The sequence below is a fragment of the Macaca mulatta genome, chromosome 3, assembly GCF_049350105.2.
Source record: "Macaca mulatta isolate MMU2019108-1 chromosome 3, T2T-MMU8v2.0, whole genome shotgun sequence".
In the NCBI taxonomy this organism is placed as follows: domain Eukaryota; kingdom Metazoa; phylum Chordata; class Mammalia; order Primates; family Cercopithecidae; genus Macaca; species Macaca mulatta.
The window spans coordinates 47,168,499-47,183,669 of record NC_133408.1 but is presented as its reverse complement, the minus strand read 5'-3'; the positions used below and the strand labels follow the sequence as shown (position 1 = coordinate 47,183,669).

At 40.5% G+C, this 15,171-nt stretch overlaps 2 protein-coding genes across 9 annotated transcripts in view; one reads left to right on the top strand and one right to left on the bottom strand.

The window, feature by feature from the left end:
* Window positions 1-1,213: 1,213 nt before the first annotated feature.
* Window positions 1,214-9,885, top strand: OR2AE1 (olfactory receptor family 2 subfamily AE member 1). Of its 2 annotated transcripts, none has more exons than XM_077996270.1 (3): window positions 1,214-1,894; window positions 2,186-3,871; window positions 9,413-9,885. In XM_077996270.1, the coding sequence occupies exon 2, from the start codon at window positions 2,329-2,331 to the stop codon at window positions 3,376-3,378; it is 1,050 nt and encodes a 349-aa protein (XP_077852396.1). In that variant the 5' UTR covers window positions 1,214-1,894; window positions 2,186-2,328; the 3' UTR covers window positions 3,379-3,871; window positions 9,413-9,885. The 2 variants fall into 2 exon arrangements, with proteins under 2 accessions (XP_077852396.1, XP_077852397.1); XM_077996271.1 differs by having other exon boundaries at window positions 2,186-3,876; window positions 9,420-9,885.
* Window positions 9,886-12,452: 2,567 nt separating this feature from the next.
* CYP3A43 (cytochrome P450 family 3 subfamily A member 43) overlaps window positions 12,453-15,171 on the bottom strand; it is a 45,320-nt gene continuing 42,601 nt past the window's right edge. For 6 of the 7 annotated variants that reach the window (XM_077995093.1, XM_028844981.2, XM_028844985.2 and 3 more), the window contains one exon: window positions 12,453-13,007. In XM_077995093.1, coding sequence (XP_077851219.1) covers window positions 12,912-13,007 — 96 coding nt within the window. In that variant the 3' untranslated portion in view covers window positions 12,453-12,911. 7 annotated transcript variants of the gene reach the window in all.

Genomic DNA, 15,171 nt, shown 5'->3' with positions numbered 1-15,171 from the left:
CCAACAGGGTAAAAGTGTTCCTATTTCTCCGCATCCTCTCCAGCATCTTTTTTATTTTATTTTTTTGAGACGGAGTCTCGCCCTGTCACCCACGCTGGAGTACGGTGACACAACCTTGGCTCACTGCAACCTCCGCCTCCTGGGTTCAAGAAATTCTAATGCCTCAGCCTCCTAAGTAGCTGCAATTACAGGTATGTGCCACCACGCCTGGCTAATTTTTGTGTTTTTAGTAGGTATGGGTTTCACTATGTTGGCCAGGCTGGTCTCGAACTCCTGACCTCAGGTGATCTGCCTGCCTCGGCCTTCCAAAGTGCTGGGATTACAGATGTGAGCCACTGTGCCCAGCCTGAAATTAACAATTATTAATATATCTTATGTTAGATATAGGGGATGACAGAGGAGAAGAAAACAAATATTCAGTACGCACATACACACACATACACAAATAAATGCCCATAACTATTACAGTTTTTGTTTCTGCAGCTGCTTACATGGTTTTGGCTGGTATTTATAATGACTTGCTTTCACTACCCATTCCAATTCTCTTTGTCTACAGTTATTCATGATTCTTTGCCTGGTGGGGTAACCCAAACCTTTATTCCTGAAGCATCTGGGCCATTAGCAGTCTTGTCTGAATTGGGTTGTGGTTTTCTATTGGCTTACATCATGGGACATGAGAGTGCACCCTAGAAAATCTGATTGCAGACATAATTCTCCTTATCCTCACCATGTAATAGTAACTGAGTTTCCCGTTGCTAGTCAGAATCAGTCTCATTAGCGAATAGAGTAACCTTAATTGCCTATCGATTCAGTTCTATGAGAAGCCCCAAGTGGCACGGTGGCAGTCTTAACTATCAGAAAATGGGATTATTGTTGTGACACCTGGTGAAAGAATTTCTCCCTTTGGAACTAAGACCTCTAAAACAGCAGAACCTAAAAGTGAAGGGATAGAAAGCTAAAATTTTGCTGGTGGGTCACAGTTACAGAAACTACAGTGAGAGGACTCGTTCTCGCTTCTACCTGGTGATTTCTGGTTCCATGAATCTTGCTATGGGAGGAACAGCAGGATAAGTTGAATGCAGATTTAGAGTATATTTTGCATCTTGGAGGACATTGCCCCAGCACCAAAAAGTGTTGCCAACCAGACGGTCTTCAAAAGGCCTTCCTTTGGATTCTCCTTTAGTTTTTCTGACTTCTGGGTCAGGTGTGCATTCTTTTTTTTTTTTTTTTTTTTTTGAGACGGAGTCTCGCTCTGTCACCCAGGCTGGAGTGCAGTGGCGGGATCTCTGCTCACTGCAAGCTCCGCCTCCCGGGTTCATGCCATTCTCCTGCCTCAGCCTCCCGAGTAGCTGGGACTACAGGCGCCCGCCACCACGCCTGGCTAAATTTTTTGTATTTTTAGTAGAGACGGGGTTTCACCGTGTTAGCCAGGATGGTCTTGATCTCCTGACCTCATGATCTGCCCGCCTCGGCCTCCCAAAGTGCTGGATTACAGGCGTGAGCCCCAGCGCCCGGCCAGGTGTGTGCATTCTTAATCGGACCATTAACAAGCGCCCCAGCTTCTGCAGGATATCCACACCACCAATTTCAGAGGCAACAAGAACTGACGTGGGTTTCAGTCTGCCTTTGTGGGGTTACAGCTCATGCTTATGGGTTCCAGCATGCCTTTGATCTGCCACTTTTTATATCCATTTTTTTTCCTGACTACTTGCCCTCTGGACTTAAAGTTCCAGCATCAGACACAAAGGTAACAGCCATGCATAGATGGCCTAACCAGCTTCCACAATTGTGTAAGAGAAATCTCTTAGTGTTTTAGCTTTTCTAATAAAATTCTCACTGATAAAATAAACAACCCCCTCAAGCTTTGCCCCAAACTCTGTGTGTGTGTGTGTGTGTAGAGAGAGAGACAGCTTAAAAATCTGCCTTCACAAATACGATCAGTCTGAAATCTCAGAATATCTAGACTCTATTAAGTATCAAACTTCAAGTCTCTTCTCATTAAGAAAGACGTGTGTGTGTGTATGTGTGTGTACGTATGTGTGTTTTGGAAGCATAGGAAGTAAATGGTGAATAAATATATGCACACACATACATATACAATCACACATACACACACATATATATCTTTCTTAACGAGAAGAGACTTGAAGTTTGATAATAGAGTCTAGATATTCTGAAATTTCAGAGTGATTATGTTTGTGAAGGCAGATTTTTAAGCTCTCTTTTAAATAAAGGTTATTTCAATAATTAGAGAGGTTGAATAATTAGAAATGGAAACTTTTTTTTTCACAGGTTCTGTCTTCTATCAAAAGGTGCTTTTCATCGGGTATGCTGGACCCCAGTATTTCTAATCACACCCTTTATCTCCACTCTCTGTTATCCCAGGGACTGAGAAAGGGAACAAGGTGGCAGAGGAATCAGACCTCTCTGGCAGACTTCATCCTTGAGGGGGTCTTTGATGACTCCCTTACCCACCTTTTCCTTTTCTCCTTGACCATGGTGGTCTTCCTTATTGCCGTGAGTGGCAACACCCTCAACATTCTCCTCATCTGCATTGATCCCCAGCTTCATGCACCAATGTATTTCCTGCTCAGCCAGCTCTCCCTCATGGATCTGATTCATGTCTCCGCAACCATCCCTAAGATGGCTACCAACTACCTATCTGGCAAGAAGTCTATCTCCTTTGTGGGCTGTGCAACCCAGCACTTCCTCTATTTGTCTCTGGGTGGTGCCGAGTGTTTTCTCTTAGTTGTCATGTCCTATGACCGCTATGTTGCCATCTGTCATCTACTGCGCTATGCTGTGCTCATGAGCAAGAGGGTGGGACTGATGATGGTTGTCACGTCATGGTTGGGGGCGTCCGTGAACTCCCTAATTCACACAGCGATCTTGATGCACTTCCCTTTCTGTGGGCCTCGGAAAGTCTACCACTTCTACTGTGAGTTCCCAGCTGTTGTGAAGCTGGTGTGTGGCGACATCACTGTGTATGAGACCACAGTGTACATCAGCAGCATCCTCCTTCTTCTCCTCCCCATCTTGCTGATTTCTACATCCTATGTCTTCATCCTTCGAAGTGTCATTCAGATGCGTTCATCTGGGAGCAAGAGAAATGCCTTTGCCACTTGTAGCTCCCACCTCATGGTGGTTTCCCTTTGGTTCGGTGCCTGCATCTTCTCGTACATGAGACCCAGGTCCCAGCGCATGCCATTGCAGGACAAAGTTGGTTCTGTGTTCTACAGCATCGTTACCCCCACATTGAATGCTCTGATTTACACTCTCCGGAATAAAGATGTGGCTAAGGCTCTGAGAAGAGTGCTGAGGAGAGACGTTATCACCCAATGCATTCAACGACTGCAATTATGGTTGCCCCGAGTGTAGAGCGGAATAGGATAAGCTCCTTAAATTAATTCATGTAAACCTGTAAGGCTTTTCAGGGAGCTAGCTCCCTTATGCTGTTTTACCACTAGAAGAAAAACACGTTTAACACACAATTCCAATATTCCACCTCAGTGTCAGGTATCCAAGCACTGTGGAGAACATTTCAGTGGGTCTTTAGAGAATTAGGGAAAACTTTTTAAGAAGTCCTTTTGAAAGAAGACATATAAAGGTCAGTGACACCCTGAAAAAAAGAAGGCAAGATAAAGATATAAGGGCCCTTATCTATTATTATTTTTATTAACAACAAATATATAAAACATGCCACCAGAGAATATTTATGGAGCATAAAATGGGAGTGTGTTGCTTACTTTTGGAAACAGGGGAAGTAAATGGTGAATCATGGCTGTTTGAAAGGGAGGATGCATCATATAAAAGTTATATTCTTTTTTTTTTTTTTTTTGAGATGGAGTCTCTCTCTGTCACCTAGGCTGGAGTGCAGTGACACGATCTCAGCTCACTGCAACCTCTGCCTCCCAGGTTCAAGTGATTCTCCTGCCTCAGCCCCCAGAGTAGCTGGGATTACAGGCGCGCGTATTTTTAGTAGAGACGGGGTTTCACCATGTTGGTCAGGCTGGTCTTCAACTCCTGACCTCAGGTTATCCACCTGCCTTGGCCTCCCAAAGTGCTGAGATTACAGGCGTGAGCTACTGCACCCAGCCCTAAAAGTTATATTCTTAGACCCTTAGAGTTCCTTGAATCACAGTGTGTAAGAATTCGTAAGGGAAAGAATAATGCATTTTGTATACATACATAATAATATATAACATAATTCTTGTAATACATGTTGTGTTTAACAGATATTTGTTGAGTGCCTAGTATGATCCAGGTGGTAAACTAGATGTTTGGAATTTACATTGTGAAACTTAAGATTTTTTATACATCTGCTTGTGCTTTTCTTTGGTTTATATTGGACCTGTCATATCAGTAGGAATATTAACTTTTATTATTTCACAGACTGAAAATACCTTTCTGTTCTTTGAGGGTTTCTAGCCTTGTGATTTGGAATCAGAATGATCTGGAGGAGAGTCTGCCACTTGCTAACAGTGGGATACATGGCAAATTACTTAACCTCTCAAGACCTCAGTAATCCTATGTGTTTAATGGAAAAAAAAAGGTGACCTGAGATTTTGTGTTAGTTGTGAGTATTGGTTCCAAGCAACAGAAATGGACTCTGAATGATACAAGCAGAAAAGAGACTTATTGAACGGATGTTGGGAAGATGCCAGAATCAGTGGGAGCACTAAAGAACCAGATTTGGAGACTATTAGTCCCATATGTTACTGCCAAATTGTCCACAGAGTAAGTCCAAGAAGAGGCCAGTAGTAGAATTCATCCAATGGGGACAAGATTATTTGGGTTTAACAATATGGGGGAGGACTAATGCAGGTCGTTATAACCATCTGATCTGCAGAGATCTCTTATAATCTTGCTCTTGAAATTATTTCTCTCTCTCCTGCATTATAAATTTTCCCAGTCTACTTGATCAATACCATCAACCTGCAGACATACCTTTATGACTGTCGTCTTAAAAAGAAACTTCCTCTCAACCCTGGAAAGTCTAAACCAAGCTCGTTCAACCCATGTACTGCAGGCTGTATGTGACCCAGGAAGGCTTTGAATGCGGCCCAACACAAATTCATAAACTTTCTTAAAACATTATGAGATTTTAATATTTATTTATTTATTTATTTATTTATTTTTTAGCTCATCAGCTATCATCAGTTTTAGTGTATTTTATGTGTGGCCCAAGACAATTCTTCTTCTTCCAGTGTGGCCTGGGGAAGCCAAAAGATTGGATGTCCATCCGTGGTCTAAATAGTCTTACAGAAGAATTCCTTGAAACAGTTTTCTTTTTTTTTGAGACAGAGTCTCGCTCTGTCACCCAGGCTGGAGTGCCGTGGCATGGTCTCTGCTTACTGCAAGCTCCGCCTCCTGGGTTCAAGCCATTCTCCTGCCTCAGCCTCCTGAGTAGCTGGGACTACAGGCGCCCGCCACCACGCCTGGCTAATCTTTTTTTTTTTTTTTTTTTAATTTTTAGTAGAGACGGGGTTTCACCATGTCAGCCAGGATAGTCTCGATCTCCTGACTTCGTGATCCACCTGCCTCGGCCTCCCAAAGTGCTGGGATTACAGACATGAGCCACCGTGCCTGGCCAAAACAGTTTTCTTTACCTGTTATTTCCACTTTTTCTGCTTCCATATTCTCCTGAGCTCACTTCAGTTGGCTTTTGTCATCATCAATCTGTGGAAACCATTAGGATGATTGTCACAAATGGCCTCCTTGTGGCCACATTCAATGGCCAATTTTCAGTGTACCCAACAGCCTTTGACAAAGTTGATTATGCCTTCCTTTTTGAAACACTTTCTTCACTGAACACTACACTCAATTTAACTCCTACTTCATTGACTCTTCATTTTCCATTTCTTTGCTTGAATGTTCTCATCATTTTAACTTTTTTATTTAAATTGTTTCATGTTACTTCCTTGTTCTCACGCTCTTCTATAGCAGCGATTCTCAAACATGAATACACATTAGAATCATCTGAAGGTCTTGTTAAAGCAGTTTGCTGGGCTCCAGTTCCAGGGTTTCTTATTCAGAGTTTCTGATTCAAAAACTCTGGATTTACATTTTTAATAAATCCCAAGTGGTGCTGATGCTGTTGATGTAGGAACTGCATCTAGAAAATGTATTTTTCTTCCAGAATATCCATGGTGACAATGTAGCAGATGAGTAAATTTAGCCTTCTGTGAACAGAGGAGAAAGTAATCCCCCCTGACTCCCAACCCCACACTGCTTCCCTGTCTTCTCATGGGAGCCGTCTCCTCTTGGGTGGCCCATTGGAGTCACAACACTACAGCCCTGCTTTTGTCTGGTCACTGGAGTAACCCAAGAGTAGGGATATCAGCTCCATGGCAGGCAACTGGAGGGGCTCATGACAACTCAGAACCCCATGGTTGTGCTTCTACTTACTCTCTCAAAGTGAGGGGCTTGCCCTTCTCTACTTTCTGTCTCAGGTTTCTCAAGAACACATCTCCATACTAGAGTATGATCAGGAGCATCTCAACACTCAAAGAATATGCAAGGGGAACTCTGGAATAAAAAAATTCAGGCCAGGTGTGGTGGCTCACACCTATAATCCCAGCACTTTGGGAGGGTGAGGTGGGCGGATCACTTGAGGCCAGGAGTTTGAGACCAGCCTGGCTAACATGGTGAAATCCTGTCTCTGCTAAAAATACAAAAATTAGGCAGGTGTAGTGGTGCATGCCTGTAGTCCCAGCTACTCGGGAAGCTGAGGCAGGAGAATTGCTTGAACCCGGGAGACAGAGGTTGCAGTGAGCCGAGATCATACCACTGCACTCCAGCCTGGGCAACAGAGTAAGACGCGAAGAAAAAAAAAAAAAAGGTGAATTTAGCACAATTGTAGGATTCAAGAGCAATACATAAAAAGTCAAACACATTTCTACATGACAGCAATGAATATATGAAAACACATTATAAATGCTATATGATTTATAATCCCTCCAATTAAAACAAAAGACTTTAGCTATAAACCTAACAAAACATCTCACTATCCTGAAACTAGGAAATGTACATGAGAGGAAGAAAGGAAGGAAAGGAAATGGAGAGGTATCCTGTGTTCATACGGTCAAGATTGTACATAGTAAACATAGATTTATTTCATATTGATCTGTAAGTTTATTTCAATTTGTATCAAAATTTCAGAAAGTTTATTTTTAGATATTGATGTTTATTCTGAATTGTGTAGAAAGTCAAAGAACCAACAATAGATAAAATATTTCTGAAAAAAATAAATGAAGTGGGAGAAATCACTCGCAATGATGTTACTACTTACTATGCAGCTGCTATAGTCAAGACGCTATATTCAGTGGGACAGAATAGAGAATGAGAAATATATGCACACAAATAGGCCCAGCTGATTTTTTTTTTTTTTTTGACACGGAGTCTTGCTCTGTAACCCAGGCTGGAGTGCAATGGTGTGATCTCGGCTCACTGCAACCTTCGTCTCCCTGGTTCAAGCGTTTCTCCTGCCTCAGCCTCCTGAGTAGCTGGGATTACAGGTGCACACCACCATGCCCGGCTAATTTTTGTATTTTTCAGTAGAGACGGGGTTTCACCATGTTGGTCATACTGGTCTCGAACTCCTGAGCGGACCTCGTGATCCACTCACCTCGGCCTCCCAAAATGCTGGGATTATAGGCATGAGCCACCGCGCCTGGCCTGATTTTTTTTTTTTTTTTTTTTTGAGGCGGAGTCTCGCTCTGTCGCCCAGGCTGGAGTGCAGTGGCGCTATCTCGGCTCACTGCAAGCTCCGCCTCCCGGGTTCCCGCCATTCTCCTGCCTCAGCCTCCCGAGTAGCTGGGACTACAGGCGCCGCCACCACGCCCGGCTAATTTTTTTGTGTTTTTAGTGGAGACGGGGTTTCATTGTGTTAGCCAGGATGGTCTCGATCTCCTGACCTCGTGATCCGCCCGTCTCGGCCTCCCAAAGTGCTGGGATTACAGGCTTGAGCCACCGCGCCCGGCCGATTTTTTTTTCTAAAGATAGAGTCTTGCTCTGTTGCCCAGGCTAGAGTGCAGTAGCTTGAACTTGGCTTACTGCAACCTCTGCCTGCTGGGTTCAAGCGATTCTTTTGCCTCAGCCTCCCAAGTAGCTGGGACTATAGGCATGCGCCACCAAGCCCAGCTAATTTTGTATTTTTAGTAGAGATGGGGTTTCACCATGTTGGCCAGGCTGGTCTTGAACTCCTGATGTCAAGTGATCCACCTGCCTCGACCTCCCAAAGTGCTAGGATTACAGGTGTGAGCCACTGTGCCCGGCCCAACTGATTTTTGATAGTAGTGCAAAAGCAATTCAGTGGAGGAAGGATAGCCTTTCCAAAAATGGTATTGGAACAATGAATAGCCATAGGCCCCAAGAAATGAACCTTGAGCTAAACCTGATACCTTATACAAAAATTAATGCAGAATGAATCATAGACTTAAACGTAAACGATAAAACTATGTAACTTTTAGAAAAACAACAAAAACATTGGGGGTGAGGTGCGGTACACAAAGAATTTTCAGACTCAATACCAAGAACACAATTCATAACAGGAAAAATTGATAAATTGGTCCCCTCAAAATAAAGTTTTACTTGATAAAAGTAATGAAAAAACCTTGTGAAAAAGAAAAGTTAAGCTACACATTGTGACTATAAAAGAATAGCAGGTGAGAATCACGAGGGTCATAGGCTGATGGAGTAGCTCTGTATCTTGATTCTTCTGGGCATTATGCAAATCTACACATGTGATGAATTTGCATAGAGCTACACACACACACACACACACACACATACACACAAATGAGGGCTCATAAAATGGTGAAATCTGAATAAAACCCTGTGGATTATGTCAATGTCAATTTCTTGTTACTAGAGTAATAAGAGTATACTATATTCATAGTTATGGAAGACATTAACATTGGGGGAAAAATGAAGGGTACATGACACATCCCTGTACATTTTTGGGGCAACTTTCTGTGAATATATATTTCCAAATAAAAATTAAATAAATATTTAAATTAAAAAAATGAATGTCTACCCTCCAGTTTGGGAAGACAGAAAAACATTCTTTCACTAGCACTGTTTTGATCATTGCTTTTATTTGCTCAATAAAAGCAATAAAATACTTGTTAAGAGGAAGGACAAGCAACACATTGCAACTCTAAAATAATAGCAGATGAGGCCAGGCATGGTGGCTTATGTCTGTAATCCCAGCATTTTGGGAGGCCGAGGCAGGCAGATCACTTGAGGTCGGGAGTTTCAGATCAGCCTGGCCAACATGGTGAAACCCCGTCTCTACTAAAAATACAAAAATTTTCCAGGTGTGGTGGTGCATTCCTGTAGTCTCAGCTACTCAGGGTGGTGGGAGGGGGAGGATGAGGCACGAGAATCCCTTGAACTCCGGGAGACAGAGGTTGCAGTGAGCTGAGATTGCACTACTGCACTCTAGGCTTGGTGATGGAGTGAGACCCCGTCTCCAAAAAAACCCCCAAAACCAAAACAAAACAGCAAGTGTAAAAAAAGCTGGCCAAAACCCACCAAACCAAAATGGCAACGGAAGTGACCTCAGGTCATCCTCACTGATCATTAAAAGCTAATTATAATGCATTAGCATGCTAAAAGACACTCCCACCAGGGCCATGAGAGTTTACAAATGACATGGCAATGTCAGGAAGTTTCCCTATATGGTCTAAAAAGGGGAGGAACCCTCAGTTCTGGGAATTGCCCACCCTTTCCTGGAAAACTCATGAATAATCCCCCTTATTTAGCATGTAATCAAGAAATAACATAAAAATGGCCAAAGAGGAGCCTATGCTGCTGTTCTGGTCATGAAGTAGCCATTTTTATCCCTTTACTTCTTAATAAACTTGCTTTCACTTTACTCTATGAACTTGCCCTGAATTCTTTCTTGCGAGTGATCCAAGAACCCTCTTTTGGGGTCTGGACTGGGACCCCTTCCGGGTAACATTATTGCTAATAGTACATGCTATATTAGGGCAATTTCCTTTTGTTGATGAAAAGAATCAAACTCTGTAAAATATTTGAAGAGATTTATTCTGAGCCAAATATTAGTGAGCATGTCCTGTGACACAGCCCTCAGGAGGTACTGAGAACATATGCCCAAGGTGATAGGGGTGTGTCTTGGTTTTATACATTTTAGAGAGGCATGAGACATCAATCAAATACATTTCGGAAATACAATGGTTTGGTTCAGAAAGGTGGGACAACTCAAAGTGGGATGTTGAGGGGGTGTGTGCTTCCAGGCTATAGGTAAATTTAAACATTTTCTGACTGGTTGAGTTTGTTTAAAGACCTGGGATGGATAGAAAGGAAATGTTCAGGTTAAGATTGAAAGAAAAAAAAAAAAAGCTTGTGGAGACCAGGGTTCTTTTGAAGTCTTATAGTGGCTGCCCTTAGAGACAATAGATGACAAATATTTCCCATTCAGAACTTTAAAAGGTGTTAGACTCTTACTTCATCTCTTCAGGATTGGGAGGGCCTGGAAGAAAAAGATCTAGCTACATGATGAAAAGAGATTCTTTACAGATGCAAATTCTTTACAGATGCCCCACAAAGGACCATTTCAAGATATGGCAAAGAAACATGTTTTGGGGTAAAATATTTTGAGTTTCTTCTTTGTCACGTAATGTTATGCCAAACTCAGGTTGGAAAGTAAGTCACGACATATAGGGTTAAATAAAACCCATCTGATGAGAATTTATGGTTTGTAGGGCATGACTCCCTAGATGCCTTAGATAGGAATTTGGGCAAGATGAAAAAATCAAGGCTTCGTTCTCACTCTGGAAAAGTGGAGACCCATATACACAAAATAAGAAAAACTGGCCACATGGTTACACAACCTGTCTCAACTAATTCCCTATGGTCATTTGGTTTATTTAATTACTTGCCTTTAATCCTAGGTTCATGGCTCATAAGCATTATGCAAACTAGAGTTATCATATTACTATTAATTTCACTTTGTTTTTTCTTTTTAAACCTTGTATCTGTTACCAGTTAAATTTCCTTACATAAGTACAACTCCCAAGCAAATAGTGCTGGTCTAGCCTCTTGAGATGATTTTAGATAAAATTAGACAATAATTGACTTCAGGAAGACTTAGCCTGTTTATTGCAGCACTATTCGCAATAGCAAAGATTTGGAATCAGCCCAAATGCCTGCCAATGATAGACTGAATAAAGAAAATGTGGTACATATACACAATGGAATACTATGCAGCCATAAAAAGGAATGAGATCATGTCCTTTGCAGGGATATGGATGAAGCTGGAAGCTGTTATCCTTAGCAAACTAACACAGGAACAGAACACCAAACACCACAAGTTCTCACTCATTAGTGTGAGCTGAACAATGAGAACACATGAACACAGGGAACAACACACTGGGGCCTGTTGGGCGGGGGCGGGGGAGGTAGAGCATCAGGACCAACAGCTAATGCATGTGGGGCTTAATACCTAAGTGGTAGGTTGATAGGTGCAGCAAACCATGGCACCCCTTTAACTGTGTAACAAACCTGCATGTTCTGCACATGTATCCTGAAACCTAAAATAAAATAAAATAGAAACAAACAAAACAAAATATCACTGTTCATTGATAATACTTTTAGTCATTCAAGAGCTCTGATGAAGATGACAAAAAGATTATTGTTGCTTTAATGCCTACTAACAAAACATCCATTCTACAGCTGTGGATAAAAGAGTAATTTTAACTTTCAAGTCTAATTATTTAAGAAATATATTTCATAAGGCTATAGCCACCATAGATAGTGATTCCTCTGATGGATCTGGGCAAAGTCAATTGAAAGCCTTCTGGAAAGGATTTACTACTCTAGATGCCATTGAGAGCATTCATGAGCCATGGGAGGAGGTCAAAATATCAACATTATTTTGAAAATTTGGGAATATATAGCCCTATTTCTTTGGGATGAAGCAGAAAAGGAAAACGAAGAATTCTGTGCAGCCTCTGATACCGGCTGAAACTGATGAATGCCTTTAGCTTTGCTGCCCAATCAACTGACTAATAAACCACATCTTATTCAGTGTTCATTATGTTAAAACATTTGAGAGTAAAAGGTGAAATAGAACAAGTGTAGGAAAATATGTTCCCTGCCTTCCAGTACTATCAGTTGAAATGATACATAACATTTAGTCAAAACTAATAATGTAAAAATATGTTCCTAAGTTGAATGTTACCAAATTGTGTGCTTCAAAAGAGGCAAATGAAACTACAAATATGTTTTCTAAACAATAGGCAAAGTCACAGTGGTTTAACTCACACCTAGATTAATAATCAATTAATAATCAATCAATCCTTTAGAGTTCTGTAAAAGGCCCCATAGAACCAGCAATTGTAATGACCAAAAATATTTAGTTGTTGATCTCATTGATCTAATTCTGTAGATTCATCCTTAATATGCAGGAAGACATCAGATAACAGTTTTGTAAAGAGGTGTTTATTGACTTTCTCAATATAATACTTACTATAGAATATCACAAATAGAACATGTAATATAAATGCCACTACAATAATCACAACTATAATTTTCCTTTTCATTAAAAATTGTTGGTAAAATTGTAGAGAAAAGTTTATTCTCTGATCAGAGCTCAGGAGGACCTGAGGGTACTAACTGGAGGTGGCAAGGAGATAGTCTTATGAGAACTAGAGAAGGTGACTGTACTTATTTGGCACTGATTTGTCACCTCCTTCATAGTATGCAATGTGTAATACTCTACACAGACAATGAGAGCTCAATGAATGTAGATCATTTCTAATTATTCACCCAATACATTAGGTTAAGCTCATCTTCATTTCTGAGTTTTATTCACAAAGCAATTTGAAGTGTCTGGTGTTCTGGGATACAGCTTTCTTGAACAAAGTAGAAGTCCTTAGGGAAAGTCAGGGTCCACTTGTAATCCCATCTCTTAAGTGCACTTTTAAAACAATAGGTTTTTCTGGTTGAAGAATTGGTAGATTGTTTAATTTCAGTGGGATCTGCAAAAGTTAAACAAGAATATTGGGAAACAATGAAGCAAACGAAGAAAAGATAGAAGCAAAGTAAAAAAGATGACATCAAGGGTAATGCTTTGCAATGATTTTTAAAAACTACTTTCAGCACCATACATGTTGGTTTCTTTGTACTTGTTCAGTGAGCTCTGTGAAGACTGGATAGTGAAAGGATTTACCATTCATCATTTAACAAAATGTTTATTGAGTATCTATTCTGTGCCAGGCTTGAGATTGTTCATGCTGGCTTCTGTTCCTTTTTATTTAAATTTTAAGCAAAGAGATATTTTAAAAAATCAAATCCAGATTATTAGGCATTATGTTAAACTATTTTAGAAAAGTCATTTAAAGTTAATTTTGTGTATGATGAAACTTGCAAGATAATCCTCAGTAGGTGTTATATATTTCAATTAAATGGACAGTCTTCAACTTATAAAGAATTCATTAACTTCTTCCAACCGAACCCATCCAGTGTAATGATGGGAAGAGACCTTCAAGAAGCATTATGCTTTTGTTTTTTACATCTTCTCTTGATTTCCAAAGGAAATGCAAATGGGAAGCTTCTCAAGGCCTATAGTGTTTTGACTAATACTTTGAGCCCTCATTCTCACCAAGTCACTTCTTCAGTGTCAGGGGAGCAGCCAGCAGAGAAATGTTCTGATCTCAGTTAAGTGAAGGGCAGGGAAATTGTCATGGAAATTGAAAAGTGCCAGCTAGTAGATGCTTGGGAACTTGCCAGGGAGTATCACCCCATCCCACGTGTGCAGAGACCTGCTTTTATTCAGAGCTGAGCCTCTGTCTGTACACACTTAGAGAATGGATACACAGCTTCCCTAAAGCCACAAATAAGATTGAAACACTATCTATTCTTCTTCTTTCCCATGCACAAAGCCTACTTTAGAATAGGAGTTGCATAGTAAATGCACAAGTCTTAGAAATAAGACTTATAGGGCCTTGCTTGATATAAATCAATGACAAGTATTCATTAAGTTTTTCAGAGAAAGGATTCCATATCTTTCTATTAATATGACTCATTATTTTTACATTTCAAATGGCATGAATATGTTTTTCCTGTAGATCGTCACACACACTCAAATATACAAATGTCACATGTTAAATTTAAAAATTACATAGCTTAAAACTTGTATCCAAGGACTCCAAATCAACTGCAAATCACTCCTTAAACATGTATAGAATGCCTGCAACGGATAATGTCCCCTGCAAGATGCTATTGGACTTTTAGGAAAGAATTAAAACAAAACAACGTAAATGGGGCAGAGAGGAGAAATTCTTAGAATAGAGAAAAGACTTACAGGATAAAACTGATTGGTGTAATGAAAAGTATAAAATTAGGTGATACCAGCCTGCAATAAACTGTAACAAAGCAGAAGAATAATTGGCCCTGTACTCGATGGGGAAGGTTTCTTAGAGTGGCTTGGGAAATTGATGTAGGACTTGTAGGATAAGAACAAAATGAGAAGGAAAAGAAGAACATTTATAGAGCTATTATTGGGGTGAAAAGATGTACAGCTTGTATGAAGCAGGGAAGCAGCACTCCTGGAAGATAAGGCCAAATGGTCAGGATGGCCTTGGACTATGAGCATCTTTTCTATCTGGCAGAAATGCCTTAAATTAGTGATTCTCAACATTGGCTTCACGTGAGAACCAATGGGAGAGCTTTTAAAGCCACAACTCTGGACAAATTAGTTTAGAATTTGTGAGATGATCCAGGCAACATGAATTTTTGAAGCTCCCCAGTGATTCCAATGTATAGTTAGTGGTTGAGAAACACTGTCATGAGAAGGCTTCTGCAAGTTCTAGTGGAGGAAAGCACCATTCAAAAGTCCTGACAAAGTAATCATTGCACTTCATGATTGTGCAAAACACTTCCTTATCTTTACAGTTGACATGAAACTGAATTTAAAATTTGCCCAAGTTCACAGAGACTGAACATAATTATACCATGCTAATCTATATTGATATTAGATGATCTTTATAGTTCTGTCTTTATAAAGTCACAGATTTTGAACTCCAGAAGAGATTCATCTTTAAGGATTATAGATAGCTCCAATTAGATTCTTTGTCCCACAGAGCAAATTATTGAAAGATGAACAATAATTTAAAAAAATACATAGACTTTTCAGTTTAAAAA